The following is a 20,733-nucleotide window of genomic DNA, read 5'->3' as shown; positions in this document are numbered from 1 at the left end:
TTTACCATCCAAGGGTCTTGGATGAAAACCCAGGATGGCTTGGTCATCTTAGGATCAGAGATTACACAGTCACAGGCCAAGCTACAGCATAACTCCTGAGGCAGTGGGCTGGAAGTGGCTGGGGAGAAAGTGTGTCTCGCTAGGGACGGTAACATGGAGGTTACACTCAGGGCTCCAAGAGCCCAGGGTCCAACCCTGCATTGTTGTGTTTGTGTGTTTTTGTGTGTGACTCTCTGGGCTCCTATAGCTGGAGGATGAGCTGGCAGCCATGCAGAAGAAACTGAAAGGGACAGAGGATGAGCTGGACAAGTATTCAGAAGCTTTGAAGGATGCCCAGGAGAAGCTGGAACTGGCAGAGAAGAAGGCTGCTGATGTGAGTATTAGAGAGACGGAGGATGGGTTTAATCTACACATATAGATCTTTATGTTAATGTATGAAGAAATTCCAAACACGCTTGTGGGTTCATGGAACACAGACATATATACTCACGTACATTTTTGCATATAACCACATGCTGGTATTTTCTCATAATGGCAGGTATTTTCTTTCCTTAAGACATCTCCAACACGTTAAAAGAAAAGTTTTTTTTTTTTTTTTTTTTTTTTTAATACATGTAAAAGTCTCATTTATCTCCTCTCACCAGCCCAGGAATTTAATTATCTTTCCCAGGACATGGACAGAGAGGGGACTCGAAGTTCAGAATGCTGTCACTTATCCTACCTCCTCCCCCATGCTACATTCTTAGCTTTTATGTCCAAGTCTTGGCATGTGGATATGTGTATTAATAGGGAACCTCTCATCTCTCAACTGTCCAACAAAACCAGCTCGGATTTCACAATGGGAAATGGAGGTCACACTGACCTGGCCCTATATGGGTTTATTTATCTTGGCCAATGTGGGCATTTGCCTTTATGCCATGGAGATGCCATACGAAGCATTGCTCATAGGGCAGCAGAGAGATCCTTACAGTGACAGACTATAATAGAAACTAAGAAGGAACCTTAGAGGGTAAAGGTTATCACCACCAGACTTCACTCTATACCGTGAGTAATTACTCAGCTTGTCTAGGGCTGAATTTTCCCATTCTAAAATAAAATAAATTCTCTTTTCCATGTCATATTATCCCGTCATCACCTACTTTCCTTCATCTTCAACCTTGAAGTTTGCCGCAAAGATAAATGGAAGATTAGATTGAAAAGTTTTTTAGAAGAAAAGTACCATAGGAATCTTACCAACAACAACAAAAATGTTCCAGTATTGGTGGAAACAAGTCTCTCAGTGAACTGAGTTAGTAGGAAAAAAGAAGCATGTAATATTTAAAATCATATTTGGGCTGGGCGTGGTGGCTCACGCCTCTAATCCCAGCACTTTGGGAGGCCGAGGCGGGTGGATCGCCTGGGGTCAGGAGTTTGAGACCAGCCTGGCCAACATGGCGAAACCCTGTCTCTACTAAAAATACAAAAATTAGCCAGGTGTGGTGGCGGGTGCCTGTAATCTCAGCTACTCAGGAGGCTGAGGCAGGAGAATCGCTTGAACCCAGGAGGCGGAGGTTGCAGTGAGCTGAGATCGTGCCACTGCACTCCAGCCTGGGCAACAGAGAGAGACTCCATCTCAAAAAATAAATCAATAAAATAAAATCACATTTGGTTTTGGAAAATAGCTAGAAGGACAGACAGAATGAACCATTCGTAAATGCTTTTAGATCCTCATATTTGGTCTCTCTGCCATTAGATTTTTTTTCTTTCTTTCTTTTTTTTGAGACGGAGTTTCACTCTTGTTGCCCAGGCTGTAGTGCAATGGTGCTATCTCGGCTCACTGCCACTTCCACCTCCCAGGTTCAAGTGATTCTCCTCCTATCTCAGCCTACTGAGTAACTGGGATTACAGGCAAGCGCCACCACACCTGGCTGGCTAATTTTCGTATTTTTAGTAGAGACGGGGTTTCATCATATTGGTCAGGCTTGTCTCAGACTCCTGACCTCAGGTGATCCGCCTGCCTCAGCCTCCCAAAGTGCTGGGATTACAGGCGTGAGCCACCCCACCCAGCCAGGTTTCTTTTTATTCTTGTTGTTGAGATGGAGTCTGGCTCTGTTGCCCAGGCTGGAGTGCAGTGGCGCAATCTTGGCTCACTGCAACCTCTGCCTCCTGGATTCAAGCCATTCTCCTGCCTCAGCCTTCCGAGTAGCTGGGATTACAGGTGCGTGCCACCATACCCAACTAATTTTTGTATTTTTTTTAGTAAAGACGGGGTTTCGCCATGTTGGCCAGGCTGGTCTTGAACTCCTAACCTGAAGTGATCTGCCTGCCTCGGTGTCCCAAAGTGCTGGGATTACAGGAGTGAGCCACTGCGCCCAGCCTAAGCCACTGTGCCTGAGCTTTTTTTTTTTTTTTTTTTTTTTTTTTGAGATAGAGTCTTGCTCTATCACCGAGGCTGGAGTGCAGTGGCAAGATCTCGGCTCTGAGGAAGTGATTATCCTGCCTCAGTCTCCTGAGTAGCTGGGATTACAGGCATCCACCACCATGCCCGGGTAATTTTTTGTATTTTTTAGTAGAGACAGGGTTTCACCATGTTGGCCAGGCTGGTCTCCAACTCCTGCCCTCAAGTGATCCACCCACCTCAGCCTCTCAAAATGCTGGTATTAGGGGTGTGAGCCATCATGCCTGGCCTCTGCCATTAGGTTTCTGATCTTCTGTTTTGTTTTCCGCCACTTTCAGTGGCCAGGGAAAGTGGAGGGAATTGAATATATTATGCCAAAAGTTAGAAACACAAACTGGATAATATACATCATTTAAACTCATTGTTTCCAAAAATTAAGGCCACCACAAACTATAGGTTTTTTTGTTTTTGTTTTTATTTTTTTTTGAGACAGAGTCTCGCTCTGTCGCCCAGGCTGGAGTGCAGTGGTGCCATCTCAGCTCACTGCAAGCTCCACCTTCCAGGTTCACAGCATTCTCCTGCTCAGCCTCCCAAGTAGCTGGGACTACAGGCACCCGCCACCATGCCTGGCTAAATTTTTGTATTTTTAGTAGAGACGGGGTTTCACCGTGTTAGCCAGGATGGTCTCGATTCCTGACCTTGTGATCTGCCCACCTTGGTCTCCCAAAATGCTGGGATTACAGGCGTGAGCCACCGCACCTGGCCAGGCCACCATAAACTATTAATTCTCCCTTCTTGTGCTCAGTGTGGTGGCTCAGACCTGTAATTCTAGCACTTTGCTTTGAGAGGCCAGGGCAGGAGAATCGCCTGAGGCCAGGAGTTCAAGACCAGCCTGGGGAACATAGTTAGGCCCTATCCTTACAAAAAATTTAAAAATTAGCCAGGTGGGCCGGGCGCGGTGGCTCAAGCCTGTAATCCCAGCACTTTGGGAGGCCGAGACGGGCGGATCACGAGGTCAGGAGTTCGAGACCATCCTGGCTAACACGGTGAAACCCCGTCTCTACTAAAAAATACAAAAAACTAGCCGGGCGAGGTGGCGGGCGCCTGTAGTCCCGGCTACTCGGGAGGCTGAGGCAGGAGAATGGCGTAAAAACCCGGGAGGCAGAGCTTGCAGTGAGCTGAGATCCGGCCACTGCACTCCAGCCTGGGCGACACAGCGAGACTCCGTCTCAAAAAAAAAAAAAAAAAAAAAATTAGCCAGGTGTGGTGGCATGTGCCTGTAGTCCTGGGTACTCAGGTGGCTGAGATGGGAGGATCGCTTGAAGCTAGGAGTTCAAGCTTGCAGTGAACTATGATAATGCCACTGTACTCCAGCCTAGGTGACAGAGCAATACCCTGTCTCTATTTAAAATAATAATAATTCCCCCTTCTTGGAAAACTCAAAAAACAAAACAAAACAAAACAAAAAACAGCCCTACCAAATCTATAGCTTACCCCCAGGCTTTGGGCAAGTGGATGGCCTGCTGGAGTTGTATAGCCTAGGTTCCTGGTATATTTGAATGGATCTGTTTCTAACATATGGGCATGAAGATAGAAGTTTTCACAAACTAGCACAATGTCAGGTTAATAACAGTTTTGTGATAAATTGGGTAACATCAATCTGGGTCTGTTCTTAGGCTGAAACAGCTAGTATGTGGGCTTGAGGAGGTGTTTCCAGGACCAAGAGAAAGAACAAACAAGTCTAACCTGAGATCATGAGAAGGAGAATGACACAGAGTCTCTATGCAATACATCAAAATCATTAGGAATATAAAAGGATTTCCTGGGGATGAATTCTGTCTATCTTAATCTGTTTTACACATGTACATACACATACACACACATAGCATCCCTCACCTAGATATGGTCTACTCAGTATATTCATTTGAAAGAAACTTCTTCATATTTACATAGGAATCCACCAAAACCCATTTAAGTATGTAAAGTGAGGGTTAAAAATACTCATTCAACCCCTCTTCCCTTCATTAGCTTTCCCAAGTCAGAAAGTACCCTCAGAGATATACATAAGAACAAGAAACAGGAGAGGAAGGTTATGGCCAGGAGCAAGCAAGAAGAAAGGTTTCTTTCCTCAAAGCTAGAGTCAGCAAACTACCACCTGTGGGTTAAATCTTGCAACAGCCTGGTTTTGTAAATAAAGTTTTATCAGAACACAGTCATGCTCATTCATGTACATGTTATCTGCTGGCTTTCTTTTCTCTCTGGCCACAAGACCATAAAAGTTCGATGACCCCTGCCTCAAAGGGTCAAAGAAGGAAATTACAGTGTTTATAGGAATTGGGAGAGGTGCTGAATAAGGAGCAACAAGGTTAAAAGCAGAAAACAAAGGTAAGAGTCATCAGCAGCCTAATATATGCATCTTTGGGGGGAATATACTCTGTCCAATACAAAGGAAGTTAACAGCTCAGCTTTTGTCCTTGAGGTTAATAAATAAGTAAACAGAGCATATTATCTTGATGTAGATATAAGGGGTAGAGAAGGAGGAGGGAGTCAATAACTACATGTTTACACAAGCAGTTCAGGTTATCTGACAAGCCTTTCTGAAAAGTGCAGGATTTACTAGGACTGCTTGAATAAAGAAAGGGCAAGGGTATGGCAAGGCGAGTCCACACTTTTGTTTTTTTCCTCCCTAAGTTTGTCTAACTTTGTTTTCTAAGTTGTGGTAAAATACACATACATAAAACTTACCATTTTAACCATTTTAAAATGTCTAATTCAGTAGTAGCATATTCACATTGTTGTGCAACCACATCTAAGATCATTTTAATCCAATATGAAATCAGATGCTGTTCAGGGAGAAACAAAGGGAAAGAGGAGTGCATTGTTAGGACATAGAGTCATAACATCGTTTTTTAGGGACAGGTGGTGGGAAGGATGGGGACAGAAGGGACAACGATGGACATATACACCTGTTGATATACTGTATTGCTGGTTACTAGGAAAACAATAGCACTGGGCCCCTTGCTGGCTATCCATTGTGCTTCTAAAGGCTATCATGAGTCAGTCCATCTGTTTCCCTGGATCAAGAGGAGATTATCTGCTCAAATCTACCAGTCTCAGGAATGCAGTGGTGCTCTCAACACCCTTTTGGTTTGGCTAGGATGAGGTCTTCTGCTTCTTTACCAGGGCACAGGGAGGTACAATAGTGCCCCCTGCTGAGCAGCACCCAGATGACAAAGTGTCACTTCAGCCACATCTTGATCAGACTTCTCCAAAGCAAGTTAGAAAAATTCTTAGGCCATCAGGGTAGAGTTTATTAAGTGTCAGAACCCTGATCTTCCTTCCTAATTTCTGGGGGAAAAATCAGTGTGCAGGTTACTCTATTGAGAAAATTATTATCTATCCAAGTTGTTTCTTCTGAATAGTCTCATTGCTCGGTATTTCCAAAAGGTGATAGGAAGACAGAGGCTCTGGAGGGAGCATTCTCAGAACTAAACATTGAGGGTAGCAACTGTCTTGCCTACTATTCCTTTCAGGGATTAGGACTCTTTGTTATAAGTCCTGTTCCATGTCCTAATTTTCTAGGAGAAAAGAGAGCTGCCCCAGTGGAAAAAATTTATCACGATTACCTACTGGGAAGGTGGAAGGAATACAAAGAAATAAGAGGGAAGATAACATTCTCAAGTCTCTTTACTATTGTGCTTCCAGAAATCCTGCATGGCAGTGCCAGTAGGGAAAGTTTCTTTTATTTTTATTTTTATTTTTATTTTTTTGAGACTGTGTCTCACTCTGTCACCCAGGCTGGAGTGCAGTGGCACGATCTCAGCTCACTGCAACCTCTGCTGCCCGGGTTCAAGCAATTCTCCTGCCTTAGCCTCCCAAGTAGCTGAGATTACAGGTGCCTGCCACCGTACCTGGCTAGTTTATTATTATTATTTATTTTTATTATTTTTATTTTTTTCTTTTGTGGTTTTTAGTAGGGACAGGGTTTCGCCATCTTGGCCAGGCTGGTCTTGAACTCCTGACCTTGTGATCCACCTGCCTCGGACTCCCAAAGTGCTGGGATTACAGGCGTAGGCCGCTGCATCTGGTCTGTTTTGCCTTTTTTTTTTTTTTTTTTGATACAGAATCTCACTCTGTCACCCAGGCTGGAGTACAGTGGCGCCATCTCAGCTCACTGCAACCTCTGCCTCCCAGGTTCAAGCAATTCTTTTGCTTCAGCCTCCCTGAGTAGCTGGAACTACAGGTGGGCACCATCATGCCCGGCTAATTTTTGTATTTTTAGTGGAGACGGGGTTTTGCCATGTTGGCCAGGCTGGTCTCAAACTCCTGACCTCAGGTGATCTACCTGCTGCAGCCTCCCAAAGTGCTGCGATTACAGGCATGATCCATCACATCTGGCCAAGGGGAAGTTTCTAACTCACCAACAGTTCCTTGGGGTACTTAGTATAGTGGCAGTGAAATTGGTGAAAGTTGTAACAGAATGGAGGCTCGATTCTACAGTACAGTTTACAGGCACATATCTGGCTGTTGCATGAAGGATCTAGTAACAGTCATCTGTTTTTTACTTTTTTGAGACAGGCTCTCAATTTGTCACCCAGACCGGAGGCAGTGGTGCAATCTCGGCTCACTGCAACCTCTGCCTTCCCGGCTCAAGAAATCTTCCCACCTCAGCCTCCCGAGTAGCTGGGACTACAGAAGTACTGCCACCAGGCCTGGCTAATTTTTTTTTTTTTTTTTTGAGACGGAGTCTCGCTCTGTCGCCCAGGCTGGAGTGCAGTGGCCGGATCTCAGCTCACTGCAAGCTCCGCCTCCCGGGTTCACGCCATTCTCCTGCCTCAGCCTCCCCAGTAGCTGGGACTACAGGCGCCCGCCACCTCGCCCGGCTAGTTTTTTGTATTTTTTAGTAGAGACGGGGTTTCACTGGGTTAGCCAGGATGGTCTCGATCTCCTGACCTTGTGATCCGCCCGTCTCGGCCTCCCAAAGTGCTGGGATTACAGGCTTGAGCCACCGCGCCCGGCCAGCCTGGCTAATTTTTTAATTGTTTGTAGAGACGAGGTCTCACTATATTGCCCAAGCTGGTCTCAAACTCTGGGCTGAAGTGATCTTCTCGCCTTGGCCTCCCAAAATATTGGGATTACAGCCATGAGTCACCCGTGTCGGCTGACAGTAGTCTGTAATAGAGGATTTCTTCCTGATAAAATGGGGGCATATCTTTCTCATCTACAAAAGGAATTTAAGTGATGATTAATTAATTAATTAATTTTTAGAAATGAGGTCTTGCTATATTGCCCAGGCTGGTTTTGAACTCCTGGTCTCAAGCCATCTCCCATCTCAGCCTCCCAAAGTCCTAGGCTTACAGTCATGAGCTACCACACTCAGCTGATGATTAAATTACCAAGTCCTGAATCATTCCAAGGTTTGGAGGGGCTGGAAGGTTGGTTAATTTGGTGCATAATGACACTCAAAAGTAACAGGGACCTGTAATCCCAGCACTTTGGGAGGCCGAGGCGGGCGGATCACGAGGTCAGGAGATCGAGACCATCCTGGCTAACACGGTGAAACCCTGTCTCTACTAAAACTACAACAAAATTAGCCGGACGTGGTGGAGGGCGCTACTTGGTAGGGTGAGGCAGGAGAATCGCTTGAACCCGGGAGGGGGAGCTTACAGTGAGCCGAGATCGCGCCACTGCACTCCAACCTGGGCGACAGAGGAGACTCCGTCCCAAAAAATAAAAACCAAAACAAAAATAATAAAAGAACAGGGAGCCCGATGGGGCGGCGTGCACCTGTAGTCCCAGCTACTCTGGAGGCTAAGGTAGGAGGCTCGCTTGAGCCCAGGAGTTCGAAGCTGTAGTGAGTTGTGATCTCGCCACCGCCTGCACTCCAGCAACAGAGCGAGATCTTGTCTCAAAAAAAAAATAAATAAATAAAAAAGGGAAAAGTCTGTTCCAAATAGCACTTAAGTTCATACCATGCCAAATAGAATGAGAATTTGTGCCAACTTGCCACATTCCTTCCACTCCGACAGTTCCATTCATTGACTTCCAGGAGACGGGAGAGAGAACCTACCTACCTGAGTTGACTTTGAAAGGAGACTGAGTGGGGCTTTTTGAAGCCTGAGGCCCAGAAAGTCTTTTAGACTTTTCTTAGAACTTGGTTTTGGAGTTTGTCGTGGGGTGAGTGGAAGCAGAGACTTGTAGGATGTTTATATTGTGGAGCAAATACAGTGAGCGGTGAGGGGTATCGGTATTGTGGGAGTGAGGGGCCAACTGCGGGAGTGGGGGCCAACTGCGGGAGTGTAAGGTCAACGGACTACCTGCAAAGGGCGCAACCATTGTGGGCAGCCAGCCTGGCGGGAAAGGCTAGACCACGAAGCGCCGCCCAGTTACCATAGTAACATTCCCTCGTCCCAACCCCGTCCCAGTTTACTGGCCCAAGGTAAGGCCGGGAGCAGTAGCCCGGGGCAACTGGGAGGATCTACTCCCTGCCGCGGCTCTCCCTCCAGTGGACTGCCTTCCCGCCTGCCTGGCGGTGGGAGGGCGCGGCAGAGGAACGTCACATCCGGGCGGGTTGGTAAGTTCCGGTATTTCAGGGCGTAGCAGGCGGAAGTAAGGGTGAGAGGAGGCTGCAACGCCGAGCGGAGGAGGCAGGAACCGGAGCGCGAGCAGTAGCTGGGTGGGCACCATGGCTGGGATCACCACCATCGAGGCGGTGAAGCGCAAGATCCAGGTTCTGCAGCAGCAGGCAGATGATGCAGAGGAGCGAGCTGAGCGCCTCCAACGAGAAGTTGAGGGAGAAAGGCGGGCTCGGGAACAGGTACGGAGATGGCGAGGCTCATGAGGGAGGGTCAGGCTCTGGAGTAGCCGGCAAGCGGAATAAGGTCCCTTTTGCCGTGGAGCATGGTCCTCTGAGGGCCGGCCTGCTCGGAGATGAAGTTGGGAGCGCGGAGGATGGGTGGGGCTCAGCTCCAGTAGGACAGCAAGCGGACGAGGGGGAAACTGAGTGCTCGGGCGAGCAGGCTTGACCTTTGAAGGAATTGAGGCACAGGGTTTGGGGTGTGGCCTTCCTCCTCTTTTTTTTTTCTCCACCTCATTCATTCAGTCCCTCTGATCCGGGCGCGGCCGGGGGAGGGGCTCAGCGGCTTCTCCCTCCCCCCACTTCCCCCTGGAGGGTGGGAGAACTTTGCTCTTGCTTGAGGTTTCCTGCCCAAGGGGTTACAGTCGGTGGGTGCTTTTCTGTTCGGGGAGAGGAAGTACTGAGCCTCCTGTGAAATGGTGAGGGCTGTGGGGTGGGAACCGCCGGAAAGACCCCGGCCTGCCTGCTGGCAGCTTTTCCGCTCCCTCTTCTTGCTCAGGAAATGAGGCAGCAGTTGGCTGAGAGGAAGCGCGGTGCCCTCCCTCCCTGGAGGAGCTCGAGGCCACAGGACCGCCTCTCAACCTCTGGCCAGGGGCCCTTCCTCTTACGGGGTGCTCTTGCAGCTGCTACACCCACTCAATCTACGTGAAACGGCAGGGGAGGGGATAGTACTTCTCTCAACATTAGTGCAAATATAGGAGCCAACCAAACTTGCCTGGCCCTACCCACAATGACCTGGAAGTGTGATCAGTGCAAGCCGAACTGGTTAAGAACATTTCTTCCGAGCAGAGCTGATAAGCGAGTGTATGGCAGAGAATTACATGGCGTGCCAGTCTCAAGGTTTCTGATTGACTTGGGCAATTTGGTGGAGACAGAATAATGAATTCCAGGTGACTCTAGTGGAATATTTGTTCAACTGAAAGTGGGAACATAAAATGTTGGTGGAATGAACGGTGATTCTGGTGATTTTTTTCTTTTTTGTTTTTTTGAGACAGAGTCTCACTCTGTCGCCCAGGCTGGAGTGCAATGGCGTGATCACGGCCCATTGCAACCTCCGCCTCCCTGGTTCAAGTGATTCTCCTGCCTCAGCCTCCTGAGTAGCTGGGATTACAGGAGCGTGCCACCACGTCCAGCTAATTTTTTGTATTTTTAGTAGAGACGGGGGTTTCGCCATGTTGGCGAGGCTGGTCTCGAACTCCTGACCTCAGGTGATCCACCCACCTCTGCCTCCCAAAGTGCTGGATTTACAGGTGTGATCCACCGTGCCCAGCCTATTCTAGTGATTTCTTTAAACGACTTTCTGATTAAAAGAGGTTGATTAGTTTTAGTGTAAGCCATAAGATTTTCCAGGGTCGGCAGAGCTTGCAGTGAGCTGAGATCACGCCACTGCACCTGGGCGACAGAGCAAGACTGTTTCAATTAAAAAAAAAAAAGATTTTCCAGGGTCTAGGGTGTTGTCTAATAGATGGAGCTGATAGGAGTTGAGGTTTTAGAGGATCTTGAGAGAGTAAAGTAACTGTTGCTAAAATTTAAGATCCAGTGAAAGAACTCATGTGGTTTATTCTTTGTTCTTTCCCTTGGTAAGTTTTTATTTTTGTTTTTCTTTTTGGCTGCTCCTCTGGGAAATAACTGAGAATGTTTTTGGGAGGGAGGGGGTGGATTTCAGAAAAGCATGGTAATTGGTGGACATCTGCCCTCTAGGTTAAATACTTAAAGATTGTTGGAATACTCACTTATTTTTATAACTGGGCATGGAGATGCTGGGATGGGAGCTTGTTGTCTTCCTCAGTCACCTTTTTCTAGGTAGATTTTTTTCTTCTGTTCAGTTTGCCAGCAACTTCTCATTATCTGTTCAAGTGAGATGGACTGGCTGGGTGACTTTATGGCCAATGGTACTTTCTCATCTCCTTTCTTCTGGAGACCAGATAGCTTTAAAGAGGAAGACAGGCTAGCCAGAGGAACTGGCCATGTGTTGAGCTGCAGAGTCTTAGGCTCAGTATTTAAATATGGACATTCTAGGAGTAGTTCTAAGGTGGGTGGTTCCTGCCCCCCAACCCCCCCTCTTTTTTTTTTTTTTTTTTTAGATGGAGACTTGCTCTGCTGTCCAGCCTGGAATGCAGTTGCATGATCTCTGCTCACTGCAACCTCCACCTCCCAGGCTCAGGTGATTCTCCTGTCTCAGCCTCCTGAGTAGCTGGGATTACAGGCATCCACCACTACACCCAGCTAATTTTTTTTTTAGTAGAGATGGGTTTCACCATGTTGGCCAGGCTGGTTTCGAACTCCTGACCTCAAGTGATCTGCCTGCCTCAGCCTCCCAAAGTGGTGAGATTACAGGCATGAGCCACTGCACTCGGCCTGGGGTGATGTTTCTTAAGCTACTCTCACTCAGAGCCTGCCAAATTTGCTTATTGAGCTGAGGTCTAGTGAGGAAGTCCTCAGAATGGGGAAGTAGGGTAATAGTTAAATATTGATGAAATCATTACTTCTACTCCCCAGCCTGAAGAAGCTTAATCTTTTGACTTTCTGCTCTGCTGAATTTTGAACCCCTACTGAGGAGGAGACACCTGTGGGATGGGAGGAGGGTTGTTTGGTCTACCTGTTATCCTCTTAAGGCATTCTGCTGGAATGTGGGTTTTGCAGACTCCTCCCTCCTCTGGAGCTGGAAACTGCACTCTCTGATGGCATCTCATGCTGTTAGTGGGACTGTCACTTAATTATTTTCCTGGTTACTTTGTGTGAACATCCAAGCCACCCTTATTGGGAAGCTACATGAGTCCAAAACTGAGACACTGGTGTTCTAGGATCCATCTTTCTTTTCTGCTCTTGGCCTGGAATTGGTCTTTTATAGTGTAGCACCTTGTCAAATTTACTTTCAGTTCTGCGTTTCCTTTGTACTTCTGTCTAAATGGGAAACAGATGGCAACATAATGTTTAAATGCAGTCTTTTTCCTTATCTCTTTTTTTTGTGTGTGTGTGGTAGTGGTGGTAAAAATACATATAAAATTTACCATTGTAACCATTTATAAATGTACAGTTCACTTTATCTGTTTTTAATACCTCTTTCCTAATTGTCCCTGATATTTTTCTCTTTTTAATTTTTTTCTAGTCTAAAAAACTTAAGAGGCTGGATGCAGTGGCTCACACCTGTAATCCCAGCGCTTTGGGAGGCCAAGGCGGGTGGATCTGAGGTCCACCTGTGGATCTGATGAAACCCCATCTCTACTAAAAATACAAAAAATTAGCCGGGCATGGTGGCACATGCCTGTAATCCAGCTACTTGGGAGGCTGAGGCACAATAATAGCTTCAACCCTGGAGGCAGAGGTGGCAGTGAGCCGGGATCGGATCACTGTACTCCAGCCTGGGCGAGTATCGGCATTGGGGGAGTGAGGGGTCAACTGCAGGCGTGTAAGGTCAGCAGACTACCTCTGCCTCAAAAAGAGAAAAAATAATTAATAATAAAAACCTTAAGAGTACTACCGAGGAAGTGGGCTTTGAACAGCAGTTTTGATTCTGGCCTTAATCCTAAATTCCTAGTCTCTAGAGAGGTTAGAATGTTTGACTGTTGTGTGGTTCCCTTCTATTTGTGGGTCTGGTGGACTAAGCAACAGGCTTTATCACGTTTCTTTGGTTGCTTTGCTTTCCTTTTTTTCCTGGGTACTAGAACACACACTCACAGGGGAGAGGCAGATAGCCTTTTACCCCTGCTTAGGCTCCGCCTTTGTTTACTGTGGGGCAGATAGCTCTACTCCCTTCCAGCTTGCCTCCCCTTTGGTGAAGTTTAAATTCCCCGAGGACACGGTATCTCCCTGGTTAATGCATTTGTGAGCACAGGGAACTCAAGTAGTCCTTTACTCACAGGGCTGAAGCCTAACTTTCTAATACTCTTTCATTTGAATTTTCATCTGTGGCTTTTATTTAATAAGAGAAACCCCAGTGTGGCAGAAAGCCAGATTTAGGCTAATCCCCTTCTGTCCTTGGCCCTGTTCTGCCTGAGAGTACCATCCCACTGTCAGTTTCTTTACTGAAGGGGTTGACATATTTGGGAAATCTCTTTGGAGTGGAGGATAGCTGAAGCTGTTGTCAGCCGTCTTATAATGTGACTGAATTACTGCTGCATGCCACTCCTCCCCCAATCCCCCACCCAGGATCTTTGCTTCCTGGGCAGTGGAGAATCCTATTATTACCTGAAGGGAAGGACCACAGAATACTGTATATCCTCCAAGCTGGGCAGAGATAGGTCAGCTGAAACATCAAAACCACATCTGGAGGGGCATGCTAAAACCTAAGATGATTAGGAAAGTGCAGAGCTTAATGTTTCCCAGGGCCACAGGTAGCCTGGTCAACAAAAAGTAGGCCTGTTCAATCTCTTGGTACCCCTTGGTATTATTTGACCTGACAGGGACAGGCACTGTGCATAGACTCATGAGGGAAAAGTCAGCTTGTCTTCCTTGTTCCTTTAAACAAAGTATCAAATCTTGATTCTGCAGGCTTTTGTTTCATTGTAAAGAGAACTGATCCTCTGTGCTAGCAGAAAAGAGAAAGGCAAGGTCCCATTCCCTCCCACCCCACCCCCGAGGGGTTCTCTGAAACTTTGCTAGGCCTCCCATCTCGGGTTCTGCTTTTGATACAGGCTTGTTCATGTGTGCATGCTCTTAGGAGGGCACCAAGATGTGTTTCCACCCCCTCCCTTTTCAGCCTTGCTAAGAATTCTATTGTAAATGCTGATTTGTGGGAGAAACTGCCTGAGCCAGCTTGCTGTCATGGCAACTATACACCCCCGCCCCAGAGCCTGTTATCTTCTACTCCAGTTTGGGTAACTACTGGTGAGCTGGATGATGCCTTACATTTCATGAGCTTCCTCTAAATCTAGTTGTATTTTTCGTCTGAGGTGGGTAAGTCATTTTACTAGCAGTGTCTCATAGTTCTTGCCTGATAGCCTTCACTTGTGGCCTTGTTGGGTTTGTGAGGATAAATGTGTGTTGTTACAGAGGACATCTGTTTTTCTGGAAGAGGCAGAAGCAGAGAATACTTGTCTTTGTGGTGTTTTGAATAGTGTAGTTAGAAGCACAAATGGTTTGTTAGTAATTTCAGCTTATGTTGACTTCTCGATTTTCTTTGCCTGGTGGCTAGATTAGCCCCAGCCCTCTGCTTCCCTTCCTAGTCTCTTCAACCACTCATGTTTGTATGTGGAAGTTTTTGTGCCAATCCTGATTGTTAAAAAGGAGTCTTTTGGTCTATATTCTTCCTCATCAGAGCTAGTGGCCCAGGCTATATCTATAGCTGCCCCAACTCCTGCCTGCCAGGAAGAAATCAGGGTAATAGAATTCAGGCACAATCTGGGCTATAGAAGAGAGATCGTGTTTACCAGGCACTTGGATAAGCATCTGAACTGGGTGGTGTAAGGGGCATATTAAATTCTCGTATATTGTTGCAGTCAGGGTACCTCCCACCAGTAAAGGTAGTGGGGAAGCAGTCATGGAAAGAGATTTTCCTACCATTAGAATTTATCCATCCACCTACAGGCTGCCTCCTTCTTTCCTTGTTTCTTATTCCATTGCTAGGGAAACCCATCCAGGATGGGTTTACTTGGACTCTAGCCTATACTTCATTGTGAGATGGAGGCCAGGGGGAAGATTGCCATAAGCTGTATTAGAGGGTGAAGCTAAGGGGATGGCTGGAGGAATAGAAAGGAGACAATTCAGAAATTTGGAGGAATGGTAGTGGGTGTGGTGGAAATGTTCTTTTTTGTTATGCTATCAAAACAGATAATTTTAGCCAGAAGCAGCTCCTTGTAGCCAACTTAAAAAAGGAGTAGGGGGGCACAAGTTTAAGGGATGGTGAGTAGGCATCCCAACAATGTTCCATTCTTTTGCTTTCCAGTCTGGAAGGCTATTCTGGAAGACGTTCCCTTGGCTAGTTATTTTTCTGATATATTAGGGTAAAGTGATCATAGGAATAACAGTTTGAGTTAAGCAGCAATTAATAGGTAATCCAGGATTCCCTCTTTTTTTTTTTTTTTTTTTGAAATAGAGTGTCACTCTGTTGCCCAGGCTGGAGTATAATGGCACGATCTCAGCTCACTACAATCTCCACCTCCCGGGTTCAAGCGATTCTCCTGCCTTAGCTTCCCGAGTAGCTGAGACTACAGGTGCCCGCCACCAAGCCTGGCTAATTTTTGTATTTTTTTTTTAATTAGAAATGGGGTTTCACCGTATTGGCCAGGCTGGTCTTGAACTCCTGACCTCGTGATCCACCCGCCCCAGCTGCCCAAAGTGCTGGGATTACAGGTGTGAGCCACTATACCCAGCCAGGATACCCTCTTTAAGAAACCTTGCAGGCCGGGCGCGGTGGCTCACGCCTGTAATCCCAGCACTTTGGGAGGCCGAGGCGGGCGGATCACGAGGTCAGGAGATCGAGACCATCCTGGCTAACACGGTGAAACCCCGTCTCTACTAAAAATGCGAGGCGGCGGGCGCCTGTAGTCCCAGCTACTCGGGAGGCTGAGGGAGGCTGAGGCAGGAGAATGGCGTGAACCTGGGAGGCGGAGCTTGCAGTGAGCCGAGATCGCGCCATTGCACTCCAGCCTGGGCGACTAAGCGAGACTCTGTCTCAAAAAAAAAAAAAAAAGAAACCTTGCTTATTTATTTATTTATTTATTTATTTATTCTGCTTTATGAGACACTTAGACGGTTACTAAGGATGAGATATGCCTCCGAGCCTGAACTCAGGCAGAAGGAACATTTCATTGACTTTCTTTTCTGACTGCAGTGTGTTTAGGAATTTGAACTGAGTCCAGGAAGTGGGTGGTACTAACTCACTGGGCTGGGCAAGGAACTGAGTTTTAAACCACTCTTCCTGTGGAACATATGGGAGTTCGTTGATGGGAAAGGGAGGAAATATATATATATAAAGTTATGTCTGCTAGATCTTTTAACAGCTGAGCTAAGACAAGTTCTACCCTGCGAGACTCTGGCTTTTTCATGGTAGTCAACCCCGATCTTAATGTCGTAGTTACTTCTTTTCACCATGCCTCTGCTTCCCTTGTCCATTCTTTCCTTCAAATGCAGGCTGAGGCTGAGGTGGCCTCCTTGAACCGTAGGATCCAGCTGGTTGAAGAGGAGCTGGACCGTGCTCAGGAGCGGCTGGCCACTGCCCTGCAAAAACTGGAAGAAGCAGAAAAAGCTGCTGATGAGAGTGAGAGGTGTGTAGTGAAGCCTGATGGAGTGTGGATTTTAAAAGACATTCATAATAGTTCCGATCAAGATTTCCTTATAGACTGTTTTTCAAATAGCAGTTCTGGCTGCGTGTGGTGGCTCACGCCTGTAATCCTTGCACTTTGGGAGGCTGAGGCAGGAGGGTGGCTCGAGCCCAGGAAATTGGGGCTGCAGTGAGCTGTGATTGTGCCACCGCACTCCTGGGTGACAGAGCAAGACCCTGTCTCAATCAATCAAGAAAAATAAAATACTAACTCTATCATACAGGATCTCCTTTCTTTCTTTCTTTTTTTTTTTTTTTGAGACAGAGTCTCGCTCTGTCGCCCAGGCTGGAATGCAGTGGCGCGATCTCGGCTCACTGAAAGCTCTGCCTCCCGGGTTTACGCCATTCTCCTGCCTCAGCCTCCCAAGTAGCTGGGACTACAGGCGCCCGCCGCCACGCCCAGCTAATTTTTTGCATTTTTGGTAGAGACGGGGTTTCACGATGTTAGTCAGGATGGTCTCAATCTCCTGACCTCGTGATCCTCCCGCCTCGGCCTCCCAAAGTGCTGGGATTACAGGTGTGAGCCACCATGCCTGGCCCAGGATCTCCTTTCTATTCTGCATGTTCTGTTCCTTTGAAGACAGTAAGGGTAACTTAGATGTTGTGACCCTTTTGTAATTGGTATTTCCCTACAAATTGGCCCAATGATCCTTAAAATGGGATCACCAGTATGACTTCCACGTTCTGAATCATAAATTTCTATTTGTGAGATTAATTTCTCTAAAACAGAGGTTCTCTAAGTAAGGTCTCAGACCAGCAGCATCGGCAATACTTGGGAACTTGGTAAAAATTCACATTCTCAGCTCCTATCCTGATCTACTGAATGAGAAACTTTGGATGTGGGGCCTGGCAATCTGTTTTTAGTAAGCCTTCTCAACCCTGGTTGCATTATTAGAATCTTAGGTGGGGTAGGGGGGAAATCACTGGGGAATTTAAAACTGTGGATGCTTAGATCTCATCCCAGTTCCATTAGAATCAATTGCAAGAGGGGTCTGGGTATTGATGTTTTTAAAGTTCCCCAGCTAATTTTAATGTGTTCCTAGGGTTGAGAACCATGGCCCTTGAACCAAATCATAACTCATCTTTTTGAAAATAGCCAGTTGTCTCCTTGCCACATGTGAGTTAAACTAGAACAGAGGTGCGTGACAACTCAGGGTTTTCAGAATAAATAGTGCCCTGCAAAGGGTACGTTACTACTGTGCAGCTGTGAAAATGAAAGACGCATCTATGTGTATACTATTAGAGTAGCGTGCAAATTATAGAAAGTGAGGGCTCGGGTGCAGTGGCTCACACCTGTAATCCCACCGCTTTGGGAGGCTGAGGTGGACGATCACTTGAGGCCAGGAGTTCAGGACCACCCCGGCCAACACAGCAAAATCCAGTCTTTACTAAAAGTACAAAAATTAGCTGGGCACGGTGGGGGCGCGCCTGTAATCCCAGCTACTCAGGAGGCTGAGGCACAAGAAACACTAGAACCCAAGAGGCGGAGGTTGCAGTGAGCCTCCCTTTTTTTTTTTTTTTCCCTCAAAAAAAAAAAAAAAAAAGTGAGGATAGCTGCATGCTAAATACCAGGAAAAAAAAAAAAAGAGGCCGGGCGCGGTGGCTCAAGCCTGTAATCCCAGCACTTTGGGAGGCCGAGGCGGGCGGATCACGAGGTCAGGAGATCGAGACCATCCTGGCTGACACGGTGAAACCCCGTCTCTACTAAAAAAATACAAAAAAAAAAAAAACTAGCCAGGCGAGGTGGCGGGCGCCTGTAGTCCCAGCTACTGGGGAGGCTGAGGCAGGAGAATTGCGTGAACCCGGGAGGCGGAGCCTGCAGTGAGCTGAGATCCGGCCACTGCACTCCAGCCTGGGCGGCAGAGCGAGACTCCGTCTCAAAAAAAAAAAAAAAAAAAAAAAAAAAAAAAAAAAAAAAAAAAAAAAAAAAAAGAGTATGGAAAGTTGCAGAACCGTGTAGTATATGATTACTTTGGGGAAGCTGGGATGGGATTTTTTTTTGTGTGTGTGTGTATATATATATATATATATATATTTTTTTTTTTTTTTAAATAATATTTATTTAGGTTTTTGAGACAGAGTTTTACTCTGTCCCCCAAGCTGGAGTGCAGTGGCATAATCTCGGCTCACTGCAACCTCCACCTCCTGGGTTCAAGCACTTCTCATGCCTCAGCTTCCCCCAAGTAGCTGGGATTATAGGTGCCTGCCACCACACCTAATTTTTGTATTTCTAGTAGAGACGGGGTTTTTTTTTGTTGTTGTTGTTGTTTTGTTTTTTTTGAGACGGAGTCCCGCTCTGTCGCCCAGGCTGGAGTGCAGTGCCGCGATCGCGGCTCACTGCAAGCTCCGCCTCCTGGGTTTACGCCATTCTCCTGCCTCAGCCTCCTGAGTAGCTGGGACTACAGGCGCCCGCCACCGCGCCCGGCTAATTTTTTGTATTTTTAGTAGAGACGGGGTTTCACCGTGGTCTTGATCTCCTGACCTTGTGATCCGCCCGCCTCGGCCTCCCAAAGTGCTGGGATTACAGGCGTGAGCCACCGCGCCCGGCCGAGACGGGGTTTTGCCATGTTGATCAGGCTGGTCTCAAACTCCTGACCTCAGGTGATCTGCCGGCTTCAGCCTCCCAAAGTGCTGGGATTACAGGCGTGAGCCACCGCGCCCAACTGCATATATCCCTATATTTTTTTAATATTTTAATATTTAATTTCTTACTAAGTTCTGGGCATTGGGGGAGATGGAGTCTCACTCTGTTGCCCAGGCTGGAGTCCAGCAGTGTGATCTTGGCTCACTGCAACCTCTGCCTCCTGGGTTCAAATGATTCTCTTGCCTCAGTAGGTGGGATTACAGGTGCTTGCCACCATGCCCGGCTACTTTTTGTATTTTTAGTAGGGACAGGGTTTCACCATGTTGGCCAGGCTCGTCTCAAACTCCTGACCTCAAGTGATCCACCTGCCTTGACCTGTCAAAGTACTGGGATTACAGGCATGAGCCACCGCGCCTGGCTAAGATGTATTATCTTTATAACAATAAGTTTTTTTTTTTTTTTTTTTTTTTGAGTTTCACTCTTATTGCCCAGGCTGGAGTGCAATGGCTGGCTCTCGGCTCACCGCAACCTCCACCTCTCAGATTCAAGTGATTCTCCTGCCTGAGCCTCCCAAGTAGCTAGGATTACAGGCATGCACCACCATGTTGGTCAGGCTGGTCTTGAACTCCTGACCTCAGGTGATCTGCCCACCTTGGCCTCCCAAAGTACTGGGATTACAGGCGTGAGCCACCGCACCCAACCATAACAAAACATTTTAAATGAAATAATTAAACTAAGGTGTGGGAGTAGTAACATGGAATTTCCATTTGAAGGGCAGATAGAGAGGAATGGGCTTTTAAAAGTATAATTCTGAGACCCTTGGAGTGGAGCTGACGACACTCCTCAGGGTGTCAGTATTGCTTTTGTCCTGTTTCTGGCAGAGGTATGAAGGTTATTGAAAACCGGGCCTTAAAAGATGAAGAAAAGATGGAACTCCAGGAAATCCAACTCAAAGAAGCTAAGCACATTGCAGAAGAGGCAGATAGGAAGTATGAAGAGGTAAGTGACTTTCTGTTAGTCCCTCTCTCAGCCTTTTACAAAGAATAATGTGGTAAATGGCTCCTTTGCTTCACTAAGCTATACTGGGATCTTTTCCTGTAGGTGGCTCGTAAGTTGGTGATCATTGAAGGAGACTTGGAACGCACAGAGGAACGAGCTGAGCTGGCAGAGTCGTAAGTATCTAGCTCCCCAAATCTTGTCATACCAATTTGTCCCTTCCCCTTTGGCTTGGGCACTAATATGAATAAATTAGCATTCCTTCAACCTTGTTAAACAGGGCCTAGGAAATGGGAGTCATCTATAGTGCTTTTTTAGGCCCAAGAATGGTTGTAGACTTCCTTATTCTCCTGACTAGTGACAAGTGACAAAAGAGGCTTTCTTATTTTTTGTTGGTAGGTTTTACAAATTGAGAGCAAATAAGGACTAATACATGGTGAACAGTTAACTGGAAGATCCTACTGGGTCCTTCCACCTGGGGTGGAAGACATCAAAGTGGCTATCCTGATTTAAGATCTGGTGTCTGGCTGGGTGTGGTGGCTCACACCTGTAGTCCCAGCTACTTAGGATGCCAAGGCAGGAGGATTGCTTGAACCCAGGAGTTGGAGGCCAGCCTGGGCATCATAGGGAGACCCTGTCCCTAAAACAAACAAAATTAA

At 46.9% G+C, this 20,733-nt stretch overlaps 3 protein-coding genes across 17 annotated transcripts in view; 1 reads left to right on the top strand and 2 right to left on the bottom strand.

The window, feature by feature from the left end:
- Nucleotides 1–20,733, bottom strand: part of UBAP2L (ubiquitin associated protein 2 like) — a 340,775-nt gene that overhangs the window by 88,156 nt on the left and 231,886 nt on the right. The gene's annotated exons all lie outside the window — the stretch shown is intronic.
- HAX1 (HCLS1 associated protein X-1) overlaps nucleotides 1–20,733 on the bottom strand; it is a 169,270-nt gene that overhangs the window by 92,556 nt on the left and 55,981 nt on the right. The gene's annotated exons all lie outside the window — the stretch shown is intronic.
- Nucleotides 1–20,733, top strand: part of TPM3 (tropomyosin 3) — a 38,297-nt gene that overhangs the window by 657 nt on the left and 16,907 nt on the right. For 8 of the 15 annotated variants that reach the window (XM_050755191.1, XM_050755194.1, XM_050755202.1 and 5 more), the window contains exons 2-5: nucleotides 248–373; nucleotides 16,305–16,438; nucleotides 19,960–20,077; nucleotides 20,180–20,250. In XM_050755191.1, the coding sequence (XP_050611148.1) occupies nucleotides 248–373; nucleotides 16,305–16,438; nucleotides 19,960–20,077; nucleotides 20,180–20,250 (449 nt within the window). Of the gene's footprint in view, nucleotides 1–247; nucleotides 374–8,937; nucleotides 9,195–16,304; nucleotides 16,439–19,959; nucleotides 20,078–20,179; nucleotides 20,251–20,733 lie in introns of those variants that run through there. The other 7 variants (XM_050755210.1, XM_050755216.1, XM_050755206.1 and 4 more) reach the window with 3 other exon arrangements.

The sequence above is a fragment of the Macaca thibetana genome, chromosome 1, assembly GCF_024542745.1.
Source record: "Macaca thibetana thibetana isolate TM-01 chromosome 1, ASM2454274v1, whole genome shotgun sequence".
Taxonomy (NCBI): domain Eukaryota; kingdom Metazoa; phylum Chordata; class Mammalia; order Primates; family Cercopithecidae; genus Macaca; species Macaca thibetana.
This window is presented reverse-complemented; position numbering and strand designations above follow the sequence as displayed.